Source organism: Salmo salar, chromosome ssa19, assembly GCF_905237065.1.
Source record: "Salmo salar chromosome ssa19, Ssal_v3.1, whole genome shotgun sequence".
Classification (NCBI taxonomy): domain Eukaryota; kingdom Metazoa; phylum Chordata; class Actinopteri; order Salmoniformes; family Salmonidae; genus Salmo; species Salmo salar.
The window spans coordinates 7,884,296-7,911,296 of NC_059460.1; the positions used below are offsets into that span (position 1 = coordinate 7,884,296).

General features: G+C 42.8%; 1 protein-coding gene and 1 pseudogene across 1 annotated transcript; both read left to right on the top strand.

Moving 5' to 3' along the window:
• The first annotated feature begins 1,074 nt into the window (after positions 1-1,074).
• On the top strand, positions 1,075-4,373 carry LOC101448018 (eukaryotic translation initiation factor 5A -1). The gene is given in 4 exon segments (NM_001279042.1): positions 1,075-1,258; positions 1,539-1,643; positions 3,700-3,831; positions 3,930-4,373. Coding segments are annotated over 4 exon segments (474 nt in total). The 5' UTR covers positions 1,075-1,090; the 3' UTR covers positions 3,999-4,373.
• A 7,230-nt stretch (positions 4,374-11,603) lies between these two features.
• Positions 11,604-24,477, top strand: LOC106578375 (60S ribosomal protein L22-like 1; annotated as a pseudogene).
• Positions 24,478-27,001: the final 2,524 nt, after the last annotated feature.

Here is a 27,001-nt window from a genome sequence, read left to right on the forward strand (position 1 = left end):
TTTTCATCTGTTTGAAGCTGGTGTACTAAACTGATCTACCGCATCTTAGACTTGCTTTCAATGAGTGACATCGATAACGAATTTCTGTGAATTTGTTCGGGTTGCCCATGAAGTTACATATTTCACCTTTTTAAACATGTCCAACAATCTTATGAATTTCACAAAAGACGATAACAGAGCAGACGGGTCTAATTCTAGCCTAGGCTACGTATCGTGTTCTTTATCAAGAACTAGTCACAAGCTGCTACTGCTAGAATTGGGAAATTTGCTTATCTTTTGACCTGAACTACAACAAACAGTAGTTTAAATGCAATGGCTAATGTTTCTAATTAAAATTATTGCGGGGAGTTACTGTAAATTGATACCCTAGCAATATTGCCGGCAACTGAGTTGGGTAGGAGACTGGAGCATTGAGCAACATGAATAGATTTCATGACTCCTAACTTAATTTCCAAATTTCTTTACTCATCTCCTATAGCTTGACTACCACATCGGTACTAGAATATATCAGCTAACAAACAAGCAACTGAGGCGTTGCCCCTGCCTTGTTCATCCGCTCGACCTACTGCCAGTCAAGTCATTGGCAAGGCGAACATAAGAATAACTAAATTTAGCCAGTGTTTTACTAAACAATTCTAAGCAAACCATCTCGTTAAACATACCAAAAGCTATTTAAATTGGTCCGTTTGTCCCATTGACATGGCATGGATATCAGTTGGCCTGCTAAACATGACAAACTGAACACAGTAAGGTATCATGATCAAATATTGTAATGAAGCAACATATGATATGCGAATGGCCAACATTTCTCCATAATGGATGTGAGCCAGAGCTCACTACATAACAGCAGCTACTGCACACTTGCGCAAGATGCTCCCTGCGGAAGGATGTGCGCTTAAAGTGTCCGTACATTGAAGAAATGGAGATGCGCTTAACGGTGTCCAAAAAATGAATGCTGTTAATGTTTTACTCATTGACTTTGACAGCCCTAGTATTCATACAGGGAGTTAATTTGGCAGTGCTGTTGCTGTAATTGCCTGATCTAACCGATACATGTGTTCCTCTGCAGTACCCCCTAATCCATCGCACCATGGCAGATCCCGAACTTGACTTCACCACCGGAGAGTCTGGTGCCTCCGCAACCATTCCTATGCAGTGCTCTGCCCTGCGAAAGAATGGTCACGTGGTGTTAAAGGGACGCCCATGTAAGATTGTTGAAATGTCCACCTCCAAGACCGGAAAGCACGGACACGCCAAGGTAGGGGGTTGCCTAGACAAGCTTACAAATACTACATGCCCTAGGGATGCCTCTGCTAGATAGTGGCAATGTCCAGCAGCATCAGTATTAGGGAATTTGCGGGGCCAGACTTGGTGTACATGCGTTGTCCACGTCTGAAGTAATTGACCCAAAAATGCTTTGTCGGATTTCTCCAAGCATAACTTGACTGGTCAAATTAGGTTTTACTTAACTTGTTATGACTGTTATTAGTGGTGTGGCTAAACTCTGTTCTCTAAGTTGATGTTTATACCTCTTTTAGGTTAACATGGTGGGTATTGACATCTTCACCAACAAGAAGTATGAGGACATGTGCCCCTCTACCCACAACATGGACGTGCCCCACATCAAGAGGAATGAGTTCCAGGTCAGTGTGACCAGGGTGGGAAATGAACACCTGCCAAATGCGGGTAGATTTTTGGCAATGTCGTGGTGCCTATTTCACGAGCCACATTGGCAACTGGTCATTTTATTAAAAGCCTAAATGTAGAAATTGCTCGACTTGCCCTGAAAGAGTATTACTGGAACTTTATCCTTGTGTTTCTTGGCTAGTTGCATCGTTTTGTACACATGCTAGGTTGTTCAATTAGTTTGAGTTGGCTGCAATGGTCTGCTGATGAGATACTCAACTCTGATGGACACCGTGTGTTACCATTGTAATGGCCCTCCGCTCAAAAGGGAGAAGCTGAACATTTGTCTTACCTTGTGACTCAAATGTTTGGGGGATACATTGTGCTTGTTTGAGAATGGAACACAAATGCTTTGATTAGCTTTCAGTCATTTCTTATTAAAACACTCAAATTGAGGTCACCAACATTTTTTTGTTTTAAATATCAACTTAAGTACTTGTAATAAATGTTATTGTTAGAGCCCTGAACTAATAAATCTATCACTCTCAGTATTTTGTGACGGGGCATGCACTTGGATGGTCAGTTGTAGAACATTCAACTTCTTACTATTTTCTCTAAATTCTTTATTTTAGCATTGTTTAAGACTGGGGTCAAAATGAAATTGACTTGGGCAATATACCGCATTACTACTTTTGTTTTATGGCTAAAATATTTCAGCTGGTAAATTGGCATGGCTTGTAGATTTTACAGCTATCTACCTGCCACAGTTGCTGGTGGACCAAAGAGTTAATTTCCTGCCCAGAGTGTGACCTCACTTCCTGTCAGTGCACATTCCCTTATGCCAGGGTTTCCCAAACGTGTTGGGTGCACATTTTGGTTTTTGACCTAGACAGCTGACTCAAATAACCTCATCAAGCTTGGGTTTTTAAGCGGCTGTGTAGTGCTATGGCGGAAGGTGCACCGAGGTGCCCAGGACAGATTTTGGGAAACATGCCCTATGTCACAAGGGTTCTCTTATCCAACTTGTTCCCACAGTTGGAATGATACCAGTTGACTGTAGTAATTCATGATGTGAATTGGACATTACTATCAGGACACTACTTTCCAAGAGACTAGTAAATCCATTCAACACTGTTCAGTCACTGGCTGTCAATCCAACCACTGTCAAGACTAGGCACTTTCCTAGAGGGCTCCCTGGGCAGTCCTGTAGTTGGTCAGTTTTCAGTGTGTGGAGTAGTGAGAATGGCTCTACGTGCTCCCAGTCTGGCCCGCTTTCACCTGTGAGGTGGCGCAACGTGATTCTCCAGTCCCCCCCCCCCAAAAGGTCATATGGTCTTGATCTCCCAGGCATGTTATCCTTGTCCAGGGAGCATGTTTTCATTGAGCTTCACTGCTCTGATAGTTGCTGTTAAGGAATTGAAGTTACTTTCCACAACCCTTTGTTTACTGACGTGTTGACAATGTTTACGCACTTTGCTACATTTCCTGGGCGTAGACTTAGGCCTCAAAGCAGGATCAAATGTGCTTGTATGTGTTGGGGCTTAAGCCTGGTCAATTGGGTGACCTCATAGTTTCTCGGTACATAATTCAACTGCCTTGGGAGTAACGCTGTTGTGCTGATCACAATGGCTTTCTCTTTCTGGGAACCATGTGTGCACAGCTTGTTCCTCTGCTGTCAGCACTGGGCCCTGATTGGGTCACAGTAATATTCCCCTTTGCAATGTCACCTTTTCGTTCTTTTTAAACACTTTGATGACATTTAACTGAATTTGGTGTTGGAGTGTTCCCCTGTGTTAATGCATGACGATCACCCAGCACTGTGCCAATACCCGTGGCGTGAGTGTGAAGGGTTCATGCTACAGAGATCTCCTTGGAGATGGCTGTTACACCAGAGTGATCAGATCACAAACCTCTGATGCGATTGCTAACAAAACAAATGCACATTTTCTCTAACATACTCATCTCACACATCGTCATGCAGTTTTCTGCTTATTTCCTTCTCATCTGTACAGCCTGACTGACATTAAGACCACCTGGAGCGTGCCTTTGTCTCACTAACCTGTTTGTTTTCAGCTGTTGAATATCACTGATGGGTTCATGTCCCTCATGGGTGACAATGGTGATGTGAGGGAGGACCTCCGTGTGCCTGATTCAGACCTGGGCAAGGAGATCGAGCAGAAGTTTGCTGCCGGTGAAGATATCCTGGTGAGTGGCTGGCACAGTGTTGGCTGGGGTGTTGTGACGTTTGACAGTTTATTTTGAGTGGTGCCTACGAAGAATATTAACCATCTCTCTGCCTGCAGGTCTCTGTGCTGGCCGCTATGGGGGAGGAGTGTGCTGTGGCCGTTAAGCAGATGACCGGTGGCAAATAGAAAGACCAGACTGGGCTGCCCAGGCAACAAACTCCACCCACAACCAGTCTAGCATTCTTATTGGTTCTTCTGTCACTAAAGCGACGGCCTTCAGACAACTTCAATCATTCTGTTATTCCTTTTTTTTTTTTTTTTTTGGTTTTCTCTCTCCGACGCTGTCGGACTGTCCCACCATTACAGCGGCTTGCTCGCTGTTGGGTGGCATTCTGCCGGATCACTGAGGTTTAGTTATACATAATCTACTATATAAAGAAAAATACTTTAAAAAATATAGATTTTCTTTTTTGACTTCCTCATTCCTGTTTATTTTTGCCTTTGAGATGTTTTGGTCTTGCCACATACATTCCAGAATGTTTAAAATAATGATGGGATCCAGCTTTTTGTATGATTATTTTTTTATATTACTTAGATTGAATAGAACAGGTCTGATGCCTTTTAGGGGGGTTGGGGGGCTTTTTGACTGGTCGGAGGAGGGGGCTGGAGGCCCATTTTACTGACCAACTCTGTTGGGTTGTCCCTCTCTGGCCGCCTTACTGCTGCTTCCCAGCATGGCCTCTCTGCTCTGGCAGATCAGACAACTCCGATGCTTTTCTCCCAAGCCACGGGAACGATGGTGGCTAGTGCTTAACGAGCAGTCTTAACAGTCCCACCCCAGCATTTAAATAAACCTTCGATATCAAGAAAAAGAGAACATTAGTGAAGATGCTAAATATGAAACCAAACTTCAGTGATTTCTCTTGTCAATGCCGCTCTGTCTGTTTAGGAAGCTGAGGGCCCTGTGCGCTTACCTCTATTGTCACCACGGCAACCTGGCCCCACCCCGGCTGCCCTGGGCATCCCATAATAGTCGATTCTGAGGTGTTGGTGTGGCAGCGTGGGCTTCCGGAATGTTCTGGAAGGCAGTTTGCAGTGAGGTGTGTATGAGGGCAGGGGGGGTGGAGTTGCAAACTTATTTTGTTCACTCGAGGCCTTTGTCACCTGACTGGAGATGGCAAAAAATAAAGTTAAAACAAATAGAAAAAAGTTTTCTTAGTTGTGGTGGTTTGTTTTCTCGCTATGTTCCACTGTCCAATGCCTGACTGAAGTAAAATAATGATACAGGAATGGATAGGTTTGAGCTTTGGTTGGGAACTCTGCACTCCAAGTTGCCTGGAACCATATGGTATGCTACTCTGTATATGCATAGTACACTGAACAAAAATGTAAAGTGTTGGTTTCATGAGCTGAAATAAAATATCCCAGAAATGTTCCCTATGCACAAAGCTTACTTCTCTAAAATGTTGTGGGCATTTCTCCTTTGCCAAGATAATGCATCCATCTGACAGGCGACATCTCAAGGGTACCTTGTGCGGGGAACAAAGGCCACTAAAATGTGCAGTTTAGTCACATGCTACAGAAATTGCAAATGACATGCTGATAAGGAATATCCACCAGAGACTTGATTGTCCAGTTCTCTACCATAAGCGAAGTCAATGACTTGAGAATTTGTCAGTATGGTGTACCGGCCTCACAACTGCAGAATACGCGGAGCCAGCCCAGTACCTCCACGTCCAGCTTCACCTGCATTGTCTGAGACCAACCACCCGCACCGCTGAAACTGGGTTTGCATAACCTGAGAATTTCAGCACAAAATGTCAAACGGTCTCGAGGAAGCTCATCTGTGTGCTTTCCCTAACTTGCGTTGTAACTAACTAAAGTAGGTAGTTGGCCACTGACATGCTGAAAAATTGTGCTCTTCACGGGTGATTCCATGTTTCACCTGTACCAGGCAGGTGGCATGGACGAGCGGTTTGCCCCGTGGCAGTGTTATGGTATGGGCAGGCATAAGATTCCACAAAATTGCATTTTATCGATGGTAGTTTGATTGCACAGAGAATGTGACGAGATCCTGAGGCCCATTGTCGTGCCATTCATCCACCATGTTTCAGCATGATAACGCACAGCCCCATGTCGCAATGATCTGTAGGCAATTCCTGGAAGCTGAAAATGTCCTAGTTTTTCCATGGCCTACATACTCACCAGACGTCACCCATTGAGCATGTTTGGGATTCTCTGGATTCGACGGAAGATAGCATGTTTCCATCAATATCCAGCAACTTCACACAGCCATTGAAGAGTGGGAAACATTATACCCCTACTTTTAAGGTATCTGACCATGTGAAATCCATAAATGAAGGCCTACTGGTTTTATTTTAATTGGTTTTCCTTATGAACGAACTAAGTAAAGTCTTTGTTAGACTGCGTTTATCTTTGTTCAGTGTGTATCAATTTAATCCCTGGCAACTGGCACATCCAGTAATGTGGATTTGTCTTATTTTCTGGGTCTGGTAAGCAGAATGGTGTAGTCTTTGATAGAGGAAGCCTCACTGTTGAACGCTTGATCTTCATCCTTTAGGGCAGTTTGCTATAGCTGTTTTGAGGCACTTGTACAGCCTGGGTTTGATACCTGATGCCCAGTGACGTACTCGCTCCGCTGCTTCCTCTGCCCTTCTGGCCCATTGCCCAGACTAGAGTACGCTGAAACAGAGGCAAAGCACTGCATATGCCAGTGTTCAGGACTCAGCTAAGACTCAATGACTGAGTGGAAGTGACTGGGTTTGAGCCAGGATGAAGCCCTGTCCCTACTAGGCCTGTATGGCTGCTAGAGCCACACCCTGCCTGAATGCCTGCCACTGCAGTGTGAAGATGACATATTCTTCTCACACACAGCATTCTCACGCATACAATTGTACACAACCCATCTGCATGCTCTCAGAAACCTGGACAATGAGTCGGATCAGTCTAACACTAGACTAATACATATAGAATTAGGTAAAGGAAAGAACTGTAAGGTTGGTGTGTTCAGGTCACTCAGTAAGCATATTGGCAACAATACAGACCCATTACATCAGTAAAGCCACGACCTTGCTGTTGTAGTTGTCAGTCAGATTAATGCAGGTGCTTAACAGGGCTCAAGCCTGTGAGGGGCCAATAGGAAGCTAAAAAGGATATATATATCGTATATATTATACATTATAAACTGGGTGGTTCGAGCCTTGAATACTGATTGGTTGACAGCTGTAGTATATCAGACCGTATACCACGGGTATGACAGAACGTTTTTATTCTAATTACATTGGTAACCAGTTTATAATACCAGTAATGTACCTGAGGGGTTTGTGATATATGGCCAATATACCACAGCAAATGGCTGTAACCAGGCACTCTGCATTGCGGTGTAAGAACAACCCTTACCCGTAGTATATTGGCCAAAAAAAACTAACCTTGCCTTATTGCTTAACTTTTGACTGGTAGTGTATATAGTTTACACCTACTCATTCAAGGGTTTTTATTTTTTACTATTTTCTACATTGTGCAATAATAGTGAAGACATCAAAACTATGAAATAACACACCTGGAATAATGTAGTAACCAGAAAAGTGTTAAACAAATCAAAATATATTTTGTTTGAGATCCTTCAAATAGTTACTTTGACTTGATGACAGCTTTGCACACACTTTGCATTCTCTCAACCAGCTTCACCTGGAATGCTTTTCCAAGTCTTGAAGGAGTTCCCACATATGCTGAGCACTTTTTGGCTGCTTTTCCGTCACTCTGTCTCATCCCAAGCCATGTCAATTTTGTTGAGGTTGGGAGATTGTGGAGGCCAGGTCATCTGATGCATCACTCCTTGGTCAAATAGCCCTTACACAGCCTGGAGGTGTGTTGGGTCATTGTCCTGTTGAAAAACAAATGATAGTCCCACTAAGCCCAAACCAGATGGGATGGTGTATCGCTGCGGAGTGCTGTGCTAGCCATGCTGGTTAACTGTACCTTGAATTCTAAATATATCAGTGTCACCAGCAAAGCACACCATAACACCACCTCAATGCTTTATGGTGGGAAATACACATGCGGTGATCATCCATTCACCCACACTGCATCTCACAAAGACACTGGTTGGAACCATAAATCTCCAATTTGGACTCATCAGACCAAAGGACAAATTTCCACTGGTCTAATGTCCATTGCTCGTGTTTCTTGGCCTAAGCAAGTCTCTTTTTATTATTGGTGTCCTTTAGTAGAGGTTTCTTCGCAGAAATTCAACCATGAAGGCCTGATTCATGTAGTCTCCTCTGAACAGTGGATGCTGAGATTTGTGAAGCATTTATTTGGGCTGCAATTTCTGAGGCTGGTAACTCAACTTATCCTCTGGGTCTTCCATTCCTGTGGGGGTCCTCATGAGAGCCAGTTTCATCATAGCGTTTGATGGTTTTTGCGATTGTACTTGAAGAAACTTTCAAAGTTTTTGAAATTTTCCATATTGACTGACCATGTCTTAAAGTATTGATGGACTGTTGTTTCCCTTTGCTTATTTGAGCTGTTCTTGCCATAATATGGACTTAGGTCTATGGTCTATCTGGTAAAAGACCATCTTCTGTATACTACCCTACTTTGTCACAACAGATTGACTCAAATGCATTAAGATGGAAAGAAATTCCACAAATTAACTTTTAACAAGGCACACCTGTTAATTGAAATGCATTCCAGGTGACTACCTCATGAAGCTGGTTGAGAAAATGCCAAGAGTGTGCAAAGCTGTCATCAAGGCAAAGGGTGGCTACTTTGAAGATTCTCAAATATAAAATACATTATGATTTGTTTAACACTTTTTTTTGGTTACTACATGATTCCATGTGTTATTTCGTATTTTTGATGTCTTAACTATTATTCTACAATTTAGAAAATAGTAAAAAAAAAAAAAAATGGAGATAAACCCTGGAATGAGTAGGTGTTCTAAAACTTTTGACCGGTAGTGTATAGACGCACGTATGTGGACACCCTTTCAAATTAGTGGAATCTGCTATTTCAGCCATACCTGTTGCTGACAGGTGTATAAAATTGAGCACACAGCCATGCAATATCATTAGACAAACATTGGCAGGAGAGTGGCCTTACTGAAGAGCTCAGTGACTTTCGACGTGGCACCGTCATAGGATCCGACCTTTCTGAGAAGTCAGTTTGCCAAATTTCAGCCCTGCTAGAGCTGCGCCGGTCAACTGTAAGTGCTGTTATTGTAAAGTGGAAACGTCTAGGAGCAACAACAGCTCAGCCGTGAAGTGGTAGACCACACAAGCTCACAGAACGGGACCGCTGAAGGGCGTAGCGCATAAAAATACGATTTCTCAGTTGCAACACTGACTACCGAGTTCCAAACTGCCTCTGGAAGAAAGATCAGCAGAAAATCTTGTTTGTCTGGAGTTTTTTGAAAGGGGTTTCCATGGCCGAGCAGCTGCACACAAGCCTAAGATCACCATGTGCAAGGCCAAGCGTCGTCTGGAGTGGTGTAAAGCTCACCGCCATTGGACTCTGGAGCAGTGGAAATGTGTTCTCTGGAGTGACGAATCGCGCTTCACCATCTGGCAGTCTGACGGACGAATTTGGGTTTGGCTGATGCCAGGAGAACGCTACCTACCCCAATGCATACTGCCAAATGTAAAGTTTGGTGGAAGAGGAATAATGGTCTGGTGCTGTTTTTTATGGTTCGGGCTCGGCCCCTGAGTTCCAGTGAAGGGAAATCTTTATGCTTCAGCATACAATGACGTTCTAGACAATTCTGTGCTTCCAACTCAGTAATAGTTTGAGGAAGGCCCTTTCCTGTTTCAGCATGACAATGCCCCCGTGCACAAAGCGAGGACCATGCAGAAATGCTTTGTCCAATCGGTGTGGAAGAACTTGATTGGCCTGCAAAGAGCCCTGACCTCAACCCCATCAAACAGCTTCGGGATGAATTGGAACACAGACTGCAAGCCAGGCCTAATCACCCAACATCAGTGCCCGACCTAACTAATGCTCTTGTGGCTGAATGGAAGCAAATCTCTGCAGTAATGTTCAAATATCTAGTGGAAAGCCTTCCCAGAAGAGTGGCGGCTATATTCTAGCAGCAAAGGGGGGGACCAACTCCATATTAATATCTGTGATTTTGGAATGAGATGTTCGAGCAGGTGACCACATGGTTGTCGGGGGGGGAAATATAAAATGTATACAATTGACTGAGTACACTACATGACCAAAAGTATGTGGACACCTGCTTGTTGAACATCTCATTCCAAAATCATGGGATGAAACAATGAATGCACAAGAATTGGCAGGAGACAGCTGAGCGCATGCATTCTGGAGAGAGACGTGCCATATCGTTGCCACACCCCTCCCCTTGTTGCAACATGTAAATATTATACTCAAGACACATCTAGAATCTAGATGCTTTTCACTGACAGCCGCAACTCAATCAGCTAGTCCCATTGCCAGAGGCAGTTTGGAACTCGGTAGTGAGTGTTGCAACCGAGGACAGACGATTTTTACATGCTACGCGCTTTAGCGGTCCCGTTCTGTGAGTTTGTGTAGCCTACCACTTTGCGGCTGAGACATTGTTTCTCCTAGACGTTTCCACATCACAATAACAGCACTTACAGTTGACCGGGGCAGCTCTAGCAGGGCTGAAATTTGGCAAACTGACTTCTCGGAAAGGTTGGATCTTATGACGGTGCCACGTTGAAAGTCCCTGAGCTCTTCAGTAAGGCCATCCTACTGTCACTGTTTGTCTATGGAGATTGCATGGCACTGCTCGATTTTTATACACCTGTCAGCAACGGGTGTGGCTGAAATTGCCGAATCCACTCATTTGAAGGGGTGTCAACAGACTTGTGTACAGTCGTGGCCAAAAGTTTTGAGAATGACACAAATATTAATTTCCACAAAGTTTGCTGCTTCAGTGTCTTTAGATATTTTTGTCAGATGTTATTATGGAATGCTGAATTATAATTACAAGCATTTCATAAGTGTCAAAGGCTTTTATTGACAATTACATGAAGTTGATGCAAAGAGTCAATATTTGCAGTGTTGACCCTTCTTTTTCAAGACCTCTGCAATCTGCCCTGGCATGCTGTCAATTAACTTCTGGACCACATCCTGACTGATGGCAGCCCATTCTTGCATAATCAATGCTTGGAGTTTGTTTAGAATTTTTTTTTTTTTTTTTTGTCCACCTGCCTCTTGAGGATTGACCAAGTTCTCAATGGGATTAAGGTCTGGGGATTTTCCTGGCCATGGACCCAAAATATCGATGTTTTGTTCCCCGAGCCACTTAGTTATCACTTTTGCCTAATGGCAAGGTGCTCCATCATGCTGGAAAAGGCATTGTTCGTCACCAAACTGTTCCTGGATGGTTGGGAGAAGTTGCTCTCGGAGGACGTGTTGGTACCATTCTTTATTCATGGCTGTGTTCTTAGGCAAACATGTGAGTGAGCCTACTCCCTTGGCTGAGAAGCAACCCCGCACATGAATGGTCTCAGGATGCTTTACTGTTGGCATGACACAGGACTGATGGTAGCGCTCACCTTGTCTTCTCTGGACAAGCTTTTTTCCGGATGCCCCAAACAATCGGAAAGGGGATTCATCAGAGAAAATGACTTTACCCCAGTCCTCAGCAGTCCATTCCCTGTACCTTTTGCAGAATATCAGGTGTGTCCCTGATGTTTTTCCTGGAGAGAAGTGGCTGCTATGCTGCCCTTCTTGACACCAGGCCTTCCTCCAAAAGTCTTTGCCTCACTGTGCGTGCAGATGCACTCTCACCTGCCTGCTGCCATTCCTGCGCAAGCTCTGTACTGGTGGTTCCCTGATCCCGCAGCTGATTCAACTTTAGGAGACGGTCCTGGCACTTGCTGGACTTTCTTGGGTGCCCTGAAGCATTCTAGACAACAATTGAATCGCTCTCCTTGAAGTTCTTGATGATCCGATTAATGGTTGATTTAGATGCGATCTTACTGGCAGCAATATCCTTGCCTGTGAAGCCCTTTTTGTGCAAAGCAATGATGACGGCACGTGTTTCCTTGCATGTAACCATGGGTGACAGAGGAAGAACAATGATTCCAAGCACCACCCTCCTTTTGAAGCTTCCAGTCTGTTATTTGAACTCAATCAGCATGACAGTGATCTCCAGCCTTGTCCTCGTCAACACTCACACGTGTGTTAATGAGAGAATTACTGACATGTCAGCTGGTCCTTTTGTGGCAGGGCTGAAATGCAGTGGAAATGTTATTTTGGGATTCAGTTCATTTGCATGGCAAAAAGGGACTTTGCAATTCATCTGATCAGTCTTCATAACATTCTGGAGTATATGCGAATTGCCATCATACAACCTGAGGCAGCGACTGTGAAAATTAATATTTGTAATTCTCAACTTTTGGCCACGACTGTATGTATTTATACTGTATCTGCCAAAATAAAGGAAACACCAACATAAAGTGGTGTTGGGTCACCACGAGCTGCCAGAACAGCTTGAATGCGCCTTGGCATAGATTCTACATGTGGGCCTAAACCATGCCAGGAAAATGTACCCCACACATAATATATACTTTGTTTTTTCTTTATTTTGGCAGTTGTCGGTATGCCTACAGTTGTGTTGTGGCCATAGGCATAATCCATAGAAGGGTTTTGTAACCTCTTATCCTGGTAATTTGACTATTATACTCGAGGGGTACAGTAGCAATGGATGACAGTCCTGACTTGAATCGGAATTGGCATCTATGGGTTATATTTCTATGGTTGGTTGCAGCTGTCTGTATTTTGCATATTTCAAAATACAAAAAAAAAGTCCTGGGGCCTATGATTTCTTAATCTGGCCCTGCTGTCAATGATTTATTCTCTCCAGTTTGGGTGGGTGCTGTCTGGCTGCTCTTTGGACCCAACTTGGCCTTTGGAGTGGATTAAAAAAAGACAACAAAAAAAAGAAAAGGCAACGCCATGATAACCAGTGAAAGCCTCCCTTTTCTAACTAATAATACATTAGTAGATTTATCACAATAGATGCAAAGTTAAAATATAGTACCTCATTCATGGTAAATGATAATGGTGAATTTCACAACTATACAACACCAGTGATCTATGAATAAAAATTGAAATGTATGGCATAGTATTTCATCCATTATATAAGTGTACTGCAGAATACTGAAAATGGAACTGTAGAACAGGGTCCCCCAACTGACGGCCAGCGGGATAGTTTTGTTTGCACCCGCAAGCTTCCTGAGAAAAATAATATTCCGATTTATTTGGTTGGACATAAAACTTTTAAAAAAAAACACCAGGAAATCAGCTCCAAGTGATTTTAGTCCAAGAAATCTGTTACTAAGTATTGTTCACACCTAATAGAGAGAGACACGTGATCATACTCAAACGTAAGCAATGTTTTAAAAGATTATGTTTCAGTCAAACATATATGTTTTGGCGTCTTGCGGTCAATTTGCAGTCTACAAATTATTTGTAATTTTGTTCCGGTCCCCTGATCATCTGGTCAAGAAAAAATCGGCTGGCGGCTGAATCTAGTTGACGATCCCTGCTGTGGAATATCCCACATTCCAATTTGGAATGCCATTCACTGAACCATGACCATATTATGTAAGGAGCCTGCGCAACTTCCTTTATACTCGGATCACTCAACATGGCACCGGTATGTGAAAAGAGCTTTTTTTAATCGTTACTTTTACTAAACAAAATGTGTTAATTACTTTACATTATGCTGTATAATACATTTCATTGTGATTTCTGGGTTTATATTATTAAATAAAGTATAAAACTACTCCCCATTCATTTGAAGTCGAGGTTTAGCTAGTGGCTTGTTAACGTTACACATGTTCAGTTTCAAAGATGGCAATTACTGTAAAGTAAGTTCAAAGCATAGATTCAAGATGGCTATTTGTTTTCACAATTGATACCACTTTTTATATAAGTATGCAATTTGCAGCCTCTTCACTAGCAATGACATAAATACGTTTGACCTAATTTTGGATAGTCGATCAGAAAGGGGGAATTTGCTATTACAGTACTCAAGTCTGGGGACAGCAGAATCATGTAAACTAGATCCCTATTCTAATCTCTGAGAGACGTGGTTCAGGAGAAACATTACGTTGAGGAAAGCTTGTCATGGCTCTCTGACCCATAGTAGCTCAAATTGAATTTGTCACATGCTTCAGTAAACAACAGGTGTAGACGAACAGTGAAATGCTTACTTACGGGCCCTTCTCAACATTGCGGAGAGAAAACAAATATAGCAATAATAAAGTAATAATTAGTAATGATTACTTGGCGAAATACACGGGGTACCAGTTCAGAGTCTGTGTTTTTTATTTTTTTATGTAACCTTTATTTAACTAGGCAAGTCAGTTAAACTTCTTCAGGATCGGTGGGTCCCCTGGGGGACGGTTGAGCTAACGTCGGCTAATGCGATTAGCATGAGTTTGTAAGTAACAAGAACATTTCCCAGGACATAGACATATCTGAATTTGGCAGAATGCTTAAATTCTTGTTAATCTAACTGCACTGTCCAATTTACAGTATATATATTACAGTGAAATAATACCATGCTATTGTTTGAGGAGAGTGCACACTTTTGAACATGAAAAGTTATTATGAAAAATTGTTATTTACAATGACGGCCTACCCCGGCCAAACCCGGACGACGCTGGGCCAATTGTGCGCTGCCCTATGGGACTCCCAATTACGGCCGGATGTGATACAGCCTGGATTCAAGCCAAGGACTGTTTTTGAATCCACCTCTTACACTGAGATGCAGTGCCTCAGACCGCTGCACCACTCAGGAGCCCATACGAGGTAATTGAGGTAGATATGTACATATCACTAGGAATAAAGTGACTTGGCAACAAGATGGATAATAAACAGTAGCTGCGGCGTATGTGTCAGGGCCGTCATCATAATATATATTAGGGAGGGCACCCCCCCCCCCAATATTCAAATATGCTCAAATTGTCACCCCCAATATATTGATATAAAAACTTTGCTACGGTACGATAGGGAACCACGCACCGTCGTCCGGAATAATCATTAGCAAATGTAATCATAACTAAACTTAACAAATTGCCCTTATTATTACTACTGGTTCTAATATTACGGTGTACTGCAGTTCTGTGTGTGGTTTGTCCAAGTAGTTTTGCCTTACCCAAGCAGAAGCTGTTGCTCGACTGCTGTGGATAGGTACAGTCAATGTCAAACACTACTGTCTCTCTATTTCATTACTTTCAAATGTATTAAACATTTGAAAACAATAATGTAATATGAGTGTTATGTAGGCTATATCACTCTGGATTGTGATAGTTTTAATGTCAACACGACGTTTTGCGCTGGAACGGTAATTGTGGAAATAAATAATATTTTGCAAAAAAGTGTCTATTTGCATGGAGTGAAAACAAACGTTTTTGGTGAAAACGGGCCGATTTGCGAGTGCTAATCAATCAACCATCACTAACGTTAGCTATCATAGCTCTTTTACCTGGACAATTAATTAGCCGCACATTCACCCAGGGACCAACAATGGTGCTCACGGGCGTATTCAACTAACGTTAATGTCTTTTATTACGTTATATTTGTCAGAAAGCCCAAGTGAAGTCTGAGTAAAGTGTCAATCATTTATGTTGCGCTGTATGTGTAATTTATGTAAACAGTAGTAGCTTTAATGTATTGCATATTCGTATAGCTGTACTTGCTTATGATAAATATAATTAGTGTTTGTTTGATTTAAAGTATAAGCGGTTTTATTACAGTCAGCTTTCATTCACAGTGAGTGTCATCTGAGCAAGAGGAAGGGTGGCAGTGACATTCATCAGTTTTTTTGGGCAGTCTCAGAATTTGTAATTATTTTATTTAACCTTTATTTAACCAAGTAGGCCAGTTGAGAACAAATTCTCATTTACAACTGTGACCTGGCCAAGAGTGCGACAGAAACAACAACACAGAGTTACACATAAACAAACGTACAGTCAATAACACAATAGAAAAATCTATGTACAGTGTGTGCAAATGTAGAAGATTAGGGAGGTAAGGCAATAAATAGGCCCTAGAGGTGAAAATAATTACAATTTAGCATTAACACTGGAGTGATAGATGTGCAGATGATGATGTGCAAGTGGAGATACTGGGGTGCAAAAGAGCAAGAGGATAAGTAATAATATCAGGATGAGGTAGTTGGGTGTGCCATTTACAGATTGGCTGTGTACAGGTGCAGTGATCGGTAAGCTGCTCTGACAGCTGATGCTTAAAGTTAGAGAGGGAGATATAAGACTCCAGCTTCAGAGATTTTTGCAATTCGTTCCAGTCATTGGGGATGACCAGGGAGATATACCTGCTGGAGCGGTGCTACGGGTGGGCGTTGCTATGGTGACCAGTGAGCTGAGATAAGGTGGGGCTTTACCTAGCATAGACTTATAGATGACCTGGAGCCAGTGGGTTTTGCAACGAATATGTAGTGAGGGCCAGGCAACGAGAGCATACGGGTCGCAGTGGTGGGTAGTATATGGGGCTTTGGTGGCAAAACGGATGGCATTGTGATAGACTATTTTATTTTTATTTCACCTTTATTTAACCAGGTAGGCCAGTTGAGAACAAGTTCTCATTTACAACTGCGACCTGGCCAAGATAAAGCAACGCAATGTGACACAAACAACACAGAGTTACACATGGAATAAACAAATGTGCAGTCAATAACACAATAGAAAAGTCTATATACAGTGTGTGCAAATTAAGTAAGATTAGGGAGGTAAGGCAATAAATAGGCCATAGTGGCGAAATAATTATAATTTAGCAATTAAACACTGGAGTGATAGATTAGCAGGAGATGAATGTGCAAGTAGAGATACTGGGTTGCAAATGAGCAAAAAATAAATAACAATATGGGGATAAGGTAGTTGGGTGGGCTATTTACAGATGGGCTATGTGCAGAGTGCAATGATCTGTAAGCTGATGCTTAAAGTTAGTGAGGGAGATATGAGTCTCCAGCTTCAGTATTTTTGCAATTCTTTCCAGTCATTGACAGCAGAGAACTGGAAGGAAAGGCGGCCAAAGGAGGAGTTGGCTTTGGGGGTGACCAGTGAAATATACCTGCTGGAGCGCGTGCTACGGGTGGGTGCTGCTATGGTGACCAGTGAGCTGAGATAAGGCGGGGCTTTACCTAGCAAAGACTTATAGATGACCTGGAGCCAGTGGGTTTGGTGACGAATATGAAGCGAGTGCCAGCCAACGAGAGCAAACAGGTCGTAGTGGTAGGTAGTATATGGGGCTTTGGTGACAAAATGGATGGCACTGTGTTGGAGGCTATTTTGTAAATGACATCGCTGAAGTCGAGGATCGGTAGGATAGTCAGTTTTACGAAAGAAGAATAAGTTGAGAGCAGTGAGGAAATGAGTACCAGTCAGATGATAGAAGTATACAGTAGTACAAGAGATGAGTCAATGTTTCTTGATATAATAATCATTGCCATTCAGATCAGAAATGGTTAGTAATCCATTCCTGAACATCATGGCAAGAAACACCACTTGTTTTCTGATAATATTTATTTAATGTTCACTCTGGTGTGTTCAGAGTAAGGAGAGAGCATGAGGATGCCAACAGGGCAAGGAGAGCAGGTGACATGGAGGTGAGTGAGAGAAGGAGTAAATATTGATGACAGATCTGATATCGCTGTGTTGGTGTTGTTCCTACGACGTCATAATTAATATTGGCACAACTGAGGTTAGGTTTAGGCACAGGTGTCATTGAGGTTAGGGTTAGGTCAAAGGGTGGGGGGCAGATGAATATTCTGTCTTTGGACTGGGGTAACCAACTAACTACAGGTCAGTTGCAATGATGGTCCTGGAGCAACATTAATTATGATGTCGTAGGAACAGCACCAACACGATGATATTAAGACTCTTAACCAAAAAGGACATCACAACAGTCTAACCCTAATGTATAGAATCCTGTTGGCCTCCATATGTGTATCAACATTGTTTCTAGTCATTAGTTTACTGATAATATTTCTTTCATGTTCACTGGTGCGTTCAGAGTAAAGAGAGAGAGCACGAGGATGCCGACAGGACAGGGAGAGCAGGTGACATGGAGGTGAGTGAGAAAAGAAGCAAATATTGACGGTTAAGACCGAATAAGGACATAACAGCAGTCTAATCCTAATGTTAATTTAAACTGAGATATTCCTCTAATTATGGCTTCTTATGTGTATTTCAGATAATACAATCAAGCAATCTTATGAAGATTGTTGGGGGTGTGAAGTACTTGGTGCGGCAAGGTCAGGCTTTTCGAGGCGTTGATAAGGAAAGTGGGAATTTCAGCCAGCTTCTAAAGTACAAGGCAGAGCTGACCACCTGGCTGAAAGGTCACTTTGATTTCACCAGTCCCCAAATGCAAAACGACATTTTGAAGCTGGTGGGCAATACAATCGTCAAAGAAATTCTGTCGGAAATAACATCAATGCCAGTGGTCCAATTCACACTTATCATTGATTGCACCCAGGATATATCAGGAGTCAATATGTTTGAATGCACCCAGGATATATCAGGAGTTGATCAGGAGTCAATATGTTTGAATGCACCCAGGATATATCAGGAGTTGATCAGGAGTCAATATGTTTGAATGCACCCAGGATATATCAGGAGTTGATCACGAGTCAATATGTTTTAATGCACCCAGGATATGTCAGGAGTTGCTCAGGAGTCGCTCAGGAGTCAGTATGTTTTAATGCACCCAGGATATGTCAGGAGTTGATCAGGAGTCAATATTAGAGGTCGACCGATTTATGATTTTTCAACGCCGATACCGATTATTGGATGACCCAAAAAAAAGCCTATACCGATTAATCGGCTGATTTTTATGTGTGATAATGACAATTACAACAATACTGAATGAACAATGAATACTTATTTTAACTTAATATAATACATAAATAAAATATTTAGTCTCAAATAAATAATGAAACATGCTCAATTTGGTTTAAATAATGCAAAAACACATTGTTGGAGAAGAAAGTAAAAGTGCAATATGTGCCATGTAAAAAAAGCTAACGTTTAAGTTCCTTGCTCAGAACATATGAAAGCTGGTGGTTCAATATTCCCAGTTAAGAAGTTTTAGGTTGTAGTTATTATAGGAATTATGACGCGTCAACTATTTTTCTCTATACCATTTGTATTTCATATACCTTTGATTATTTAATGTTCTAATAGGCACTTTAGTATTGCCAGCCTAATCTCAGAATTGATAGGCTTGAAGTCAAAAATAGCGCTGTGACTGAAGCATTGCTAAGAGCTGCTGGCAAACGCAGTAAAGTTTGAATTAATGTTTACGAGCCTGCTGCTGCTACCACCGCTCAGTCAGGATGCTCTATCAAATATCAAATCATAGACTTAATTATAATATAATAATCACAGAAATATGAGCCTTTGGTCATTAATATGGTCAAATCCGGAAACTATCATTTCGAAAACAAAACATTTATTCTTTCAGTGAAATACGGAACCGTTCCGTATTTTATCGAACGAGTGACAACCCTAAGTCTAAATATTGCTGTTACATTGCACAACCATCAATATTATGTCATCGTTATGTAAAATTATGGTAAATTAGTTTGCAACGAGCCAGGCAGCCAAAACTGTTGCGTATACCCTGTCTCTGTGTGCAATAAACGCAAGAGAAGTGACACAATTTCCCTAGTTAATATTGCCTGCTAACATGAATAAATATGCAGGTTTAAAAAAATATACTTCTGTGTATTGATTTTAAGAAAGGCATTGATGTTTATGGTTAGGTACATTCGTGCAACGATTGTGCTTTTTTTGCGAATGCGCTTTTGTTAAAACATCACCCGTTTGGCGAAGTAGGCTGTGATTCGATGATAAATTAACAGCCACCGCATCGATTATATGCAACGCAGGACAAGCTAGTTAACCTAGTAATATCATCAACCATGTGTAGTTAACTAGTGATTATGTGAAGGTTGATTGTTTTTTAGAAGGTAAGTTTAATGCTAGCTAGCAACTTACCTTGGCTTTTTGCTGCACTCGCATAACAGGTAGTCAGCCTGCCACGCAGTTTCCTCGTGGAACGCAATGTAATCGGCCATAATCGGCGTCCAAAAATGCAGATTACCGGTTGTTCATCGGCCATGCCGATTAATCGGTCGACCTCTAGTCAATATGTTTGAATGCACCCAGGATATATCAGGAGTTGATCAGGAGTCAATATGTTTGTGCTTTGTATATGCATATCTACAACCAAAGGATCATTCCTGGGACTCTACGAAGTGTCATCAACGGCAGGGCAAAATATAGCCAAGATGGCATGTGATGTGATGATGCGTATAGGCCTTCCTCCTTCCCAACTTCGAGGACAAACCTATGACGGTGCCGCAAACATGGCTGGACGATTGCAGGGGGTGCAAGCCATTTTAAGGAAAGAACAACCCCCAGACCCCCCTACAGATTTGGTCCCCCCCCAATGTTGACTCCATGGCTATGGCCTTATGTGATAAGTCAAAGTTAGTGCAAAAAGTGTCAATGCAGATACTCTGATATCTATTTGGTTAACTATCAAACTAACAATTTAGCAGTCTTATGGCTTGGGGGTAGAAGCTGTTCAAGGTCCTGTTGCTTTCAGACTTGGTGCATTGGTACTGCTAGCCGTGCGGTAGCAGAGAGAACAGTTCAGGGCTCTAAATTCTTAACATTTTACTCGCATATTCGCCTAAATATTTTGCTGTGCAACCAGGCCCCAAAAAATTAAGGATTCTAGCTTTATTACCTCAAATATTTGTCATTGTGCGCCTAAATTACTTTGTGTGCGCTTTCATTTTTCAATTTAGGCGCACACGTGCTCCTTTGAAAAAAAAGGTCAGCATAGAGCCCTGCAGTCTAGGACTTGGTGGCTGGAGTCTGACCATTTTTAGGGCCTTCCTCTGACACACCGACTGGTATAGAGGTTCTGGATGGCTGGAAGCTTAGCCCCAGTGATGTACTGGGACATACGCACTACCATCTGTAGGACCTTGCGGTCGGATGCCAAGCAGTTGCCATACCAACCGGTGATGCAGTAGGGCTGAGCGATATGCCTGAAACTCATAGCTCACCTTTTATTTATTTTTCTTATGAGCGATTCTTGATAACATCTTGATTTAAATATATACACTGCTCAAAAAAATTAATGGAACACTTAAACAACACAATGTAACTCCAAGTCAATCACACTTCTGTGAAATCAAACTGTCCACTTAGGAAGCAACACTGATTGACAATACATTTCACATGCTGTTGTGCAAATGGAATAGACAACAGGTGGAAATTATTGGCAATTAGCAAGACACCCCCAATAAAGGAGTGGTTCGGCAGGTGGTGACCACAGACCACTTCTCAGTTCTTATGCTTCCTGGCTGATGTTTTGGTCACTTTTGAATGCTGGCGGTGCTTTCACTCTAGTGGTAGCATGAGGCGGAGTCTACAACCCACACAAGTGGCTCAGGTAGTGCATCTCATCCAGGATGGCACATCAATGCGAGCTGTGGCAAGAAGGTTTGCTGTGTCTGTCAGCGTAGTGTCCAGAGCATGGAGGCATACCAGGAGACAGGCCAGTACATCAGGAGACATGGAGGAGGCCGTAGGAGGGCAACAACCCAGCAGCAGGACCGCTACCTCCGCCTTTGTGCAAGGAGGAGCAGGAGGAGCACTGCCAGAGCCCTGCAAAATGACCTCCAGCAGGCCACAAATGTGCATGTGTCTGCTCAAACGGTCAGAATCAGACTCCATGAGGGTGGTATGAGGGCCTGACGTCCACAGGTGGGGGTTGTGCTTACAGCCCAACACCGTGCAGGACATTTGGCATTTGCCAGAGAACACCAAGATTGGCAAATTCGCCACTGGCGCCCTGTGCTCTTCACAGATGAAAGCAGGTTCACACTGAGCACATGTGACAGGCGTGACAGAGTCTGGAGACGCCGTGGAGAACGTTCTGCTGCCTGCAACATCCTCCAGCACGACCGGTTTGGCGGTGGGTCAGTCATGGTGTGGGGTGGCATTTCTTTGGGGGGCCGCACAGCCCTCCATGTGCTCGCCAGAGGTAGCCTGACTGCCATTAGGTACCGAGATGAGATCCTCAGACCCCTTGTGAGACCATTTGCTGGTGTGGTTGGCCCTGGGTTCCTCCTAATGCAAGACAATGCTAGACCTCATGTGGCTGGAGTGTGTCAGGGGTTCCTGCAAGAGGAAGGCATTGATGCTATGGACTGGCCCGCCCGTTCCCCAGACCTGAATCCAATTGAGCACATCTGGGACATCATGTCTCGCTCCATCCACCAACGCCACGTTGCACCACAGACTGTCCAGGAGTTGGCGGATACTTTAGTCCCGGTCTGGGAGGAGATCCCTCAGGAGACCATCCGCCACCTCATCAGGAGCATGCCCAGGCGTTGTAGGGAGGTCATACAGGCACGTGGAGGCCACACACACTACTGAGTCTCATTTTGACTTGTTTTAAGGACATTACATCAAAGTTGGATCAGCCTGTAGTGTGGTTTTCCACTTTAATTTTGAGTGTGACTCCAAATCCAGACGTCCATGGGTTGATAAATTGGATTTCCATTGATTATTTTTGTGTGATTTTTGTTGTCAGCACATTCAACTATGTAAAGAAAAAAGTATTTAATAAGATTATTTCATTCATTCAGATCTAGGATGTGTTATTTTAGTGTTCCCTTTATTTTTTTGAGCAGTATATATGTGTGTGTTGTCTCTAATCTTTGTTGTACAATTTAAAGGTCAAATCCACTGTATTTTAAACAGTCAACAATAATTGAATGAATTCAGAGCTTGTGTAATTATACCGAGGCTGAATATATATACCTTCCACAACTGTAAGACCCACTAATAAGTTAATCAAAATAGTTGTACCTGCTTTTTTTTGCAATAATCACTGATCTGGCTTTCAGGATTGTCTATAAAAATTAAATTTTTGTTACAAATTTAACCAGAACCATTCATAATGCACATTCACTAATAATGTAGCAGGCATTATAGAAAATGAACACCGGTCTCATAAACAATCTCTCAAACACAAGCCCACGCGCTGGTGAGTAGCCAGCTAATATTTAGATTTCAAGTTTAGCCAACTTGGATCTAGGTATAATTTCACAAGCTCTGAATTCAGCTAGCAAGGCAAAACAGTTGAATTGTTATGAACACAACCTTCTGTCTGTCTCCAACTCTTTGAACAGCATGCTAGCCTGTCCACTATATTCAATGTTTAAATCAAGTGGCTTACCTTATTTCTCAGAATGAGAACGAGTTGCCAATTCCTTTATAATTGTTTTATGCTTATTTCACTTATTGCACATTAAGACTTAACAGCTAGTATAACAATCTTTATTTGACTAAAATGCTGCTAGAGATATGTGGTACCATAATGCGTGTGACAAACTGAGCATTTTCCAGAATTGGTTCATTGGTACATCTGTTTTAGTATAGTCTGCTCTGCTTGAATTTTGAGGAGTTGAAACATAAACAGGGTATGGTTCGAAAGGTCAACTTCTCCTCTATTACAGTAAAATAATGTCTACATTATTAGTGAATGTGCATTATGAATGGCTCTCGACCTGCTCCACTACAGCTTGTCGATGTGAATGAGGGCGTGCTCGGCCCTCCGTTTTCTGTAGTCCATGATTAGCTCCTTTGTCTTGCTGACGTTGAGAGAATCATTACACTCCTTTATATTTCTATGATCTGAATGTGTCCCCTAGCTGAAGCACAAGAAACAGACTGTGGTCAAGAGCGCCAAGAAGGGGGTTCACCCTTGACCTGACCCACCCTGTGGAGGACAGCATCCTGCACTCTGCCAACTTTGTATGTTACCGGCCCCGCTTCACCGGACACCATAGGGCTACTGCCCATGGTCTTCATCATTAAACAGGCTAGGGATATTATGCTTCATCATTGTGTAATGTTTGTCTAACTCTGTGTGTGGACTATGGTAACATTCCCTAGCTGACTAGGGTTCTCTTCCCTAGTCACTGCTCTTTCCAACAGGAAACCTTTCTCAAAGAGAGGGTAAAAGTCAATGGCAAGACAGGAAATCTGGCAAATGCAGTCGAGATCGACCTTCTGAAAAAAACAAGATCCACGTCACAGAACCAGCTTTCCAAGAGGTAAGCTATTGGTGTCGATAGTCTACTACTAATAACTCCATTGAGTGTGCCTTTTTTTTTTAACTAGGAGTAGGTTTGAGGAACTCTCTGGCCTCAACCCTTTAGGACAGGTCTGAGGTGTACTCCTCCCCTTCTTAGACATCAAACTCCTCCTCTCCCATTGGTCCACAGTTACCTGAAGAAGAACAACCTCCGTGATTGGTTGAGAGTCGTGTTGTCGGACAAGGAGACCTACGAGCTGAGATACTTCCAGATCAGCCAGGAAGAGGAGTCGTCGGACAATGATGAATAGAGCCAAGCTCCGCCCACCTGCCCCAGCATGCAGGACTGGAGACTGGCCAGTCCCTCACATTTGTCACTTGTTTGTGAGAGGGAAAGTCTTCTGTGAGAGACATTTGTATTTGTCAGTGGATAGACTGTACACTTCAGTGTGTCATCATGTCTAGTTTTGATGGGAGAATAAATTAGATCAACAAAACAGCCCTGGTGTGTTCTGCTTGAATATTTTGTGGGTGCATGACTGTTTCAATGAGTATGAAGTTCAGTGAGAAATGATTGTCACAGAACTTCTAAGATCATTGGTGTAATTCCCAGTATGTCCACCTGATGTCACCAGACGCTGTGTTACTGCGTCCTGCCCTGCTGTTATATTGTTATAGTCTGCAAATCAGGACCGGTAATGGCAATGCTGGCTAAACTGGAAGGTTTACAATGGAAAATAAATAACCTCACTGCTGCATTACTCTATGAAGCTGGAGTACGTGATTATCATACTATAAGCAGAGCACAAACCCTACCATACCATCTTTGCTTTACCCGACCCCAGTGTAGATACCCCAGTCTCCGCAGCCTTCAGTTCACTATAACCTAAACAAATCTTTCTAACCAGCAAACTGTTTGTAGCAGCACTCTGTATAAGGTATGTTGAACTGAGTCCGAACTGAGTCCGATTCAGGTGGTTTTCCTGTTGTCCCATTGTGCTGCCAAGATACTTTTGTATATATAGTGTATGTAGACACCCCTTCAAATTAGCACACAGCCATACAGTCAACATAGACAAACATTGGCAGTAGAATGGCCTTACTGAAGAGCTCAGTGACTTTCAACGTGGCACCGTCACCTCTCCGAGAAGTCAGTTCGCCAAATTTAAGCCCTGCTAGAGCTGCCCCGGTCAACTCTTAGTGCTGTTATTGTGAAGTGGAAACGTATAAGAGTAGCAACGGCTCAGCCGCTAAGTGGTAGGCAACACAAGCTCACAGAACGGGACCACTGAGTGCTGAAGGGCGAAGCGCATAAAAATAAGACTGTTCTCAGTTCTAACACTGACTACCGAGTTCCAAACTGCCTCTGGAAGAAAGATCAGCAGAAAAACTGTTTGTCCAGAGTTTTTTAAAATGGGTTTCCATGGCCAAGCAGCTGCACACAAGCTGAAGATCACCATGCGCAATGCCAAGCGTCGGCTGGAGTGGTGTAAAGCTCGCCTGGAGCTTGGACTCTGGAGCAGTGGAAATGCATTCTCCTGAGTGATGAATCACACTTCACCATCTGGCAGTCCAATGGACGAATCTGGGTTTGGTGAATGCCAGAAGAACGCTATCTGCCCCAATGCATAGTGCCAACTGTAAAATTTAGAGTAGTAAGAATGGTCTGGGACAGTTTATGGTTCGGGCTAAGCCCCTTCGTTCCAGTGTAGGGAAATCTTAACTCTACAGCACAATGATATTCTAGAAGATTCTGTGCTTCCAACTTTGTGGCACCTGTTTGGGGAAGGTCCTTTCCTGTTTCAGCATGACAATGTCTCTGTCCACAAAGCGAGGTCCATACAGAAATGGTTTGTTGAGATCGGTGTGGAAGAACTTGATTGGCCTGCACAGAGCCCTGAACTCAACCCCATCAAACACCTTCGGGATGAATTGGAACGCCGACTGCGAGCCATGCCTAATCGCCCAACATCATTGCCCGACCTCAGTAATGCTCTTGTGGTTGAATGGAAGCAAGTCCCCACAGCAACGTTCCAACATCTAGTGGAAAGCCTTCCCAGAATAGTGGAGGCTGTTATAGCAGCAAAGGGGCGACCAATTAATGCCCATGATTTGGTAATGTAGTTCATGTTCTGGACAAAACGGTGAGAAGCTCTCCTTCTCCGCTCCTCTTCACTATGTGGTAGCAGTTGGCTCCTCTATCCTTTATAGTGTTTGTGTTAGATTGGCAGTGAATTTTCTAAAGCTGTTATGTAATATAATCGTCTACCTTGGCTGTAAATGTCAGTAAATGTTTTATATTCCCAGGAGCAGAGCAACATTTTCTTGGGACTGTTCCCACCCTTTCATCTGTGGGAGTGTGTATATTTCCATGTGTAAATGTGTTAGTGATCTTTGTCGTGTTGGAGACTAGTGTGTGGAACCGTTCACAGTAACGGCTTGTTTGGAGGCGACCTGGGTTCAACACCTGGTTAGTTATGTGTGTCTGAGTGTGTGTGTGGCTGCATGGGTGTATCTGGTCCTGCTTCCCACTCTCTGATCTGCTCTCTAATCTGCTGTGGATAAAACGCACTGCCTCAGGAATGCCCATTTCACCCTGCAACATCTCACTAGTGTGTCCATCTGTAATACCTGGTGAAAGTCTACACACCCCTTGTGTAACAGAGTAAGAACTTATATCCTGTTGTATTTGTGGAAGTTTGCCCAAATTAGTTAGTTTCACAAATTCAATTCATGTTATTGAGTTCCTGTAAAATATATCTATAGTTTCATTTATTTATATTGACATGTTTAATTAATGCGTAATTGACTGACATCCTGTGGTTGGTTGACGATATTGCACCCCATCTTCTATTATTTTTGTGCACCATTTTCTGGAATTAATGGTAGATCGGAAATCCTTCGCCACTCCTTGCCCAGTTAAAAGCACTTTTTAAAAATATATAATTCCGTCCAAACTGTCACAGGATTTGTATTAACTAATGTACAAAGTATTAACATGTAGTTTGTCATAACGGGAAGTG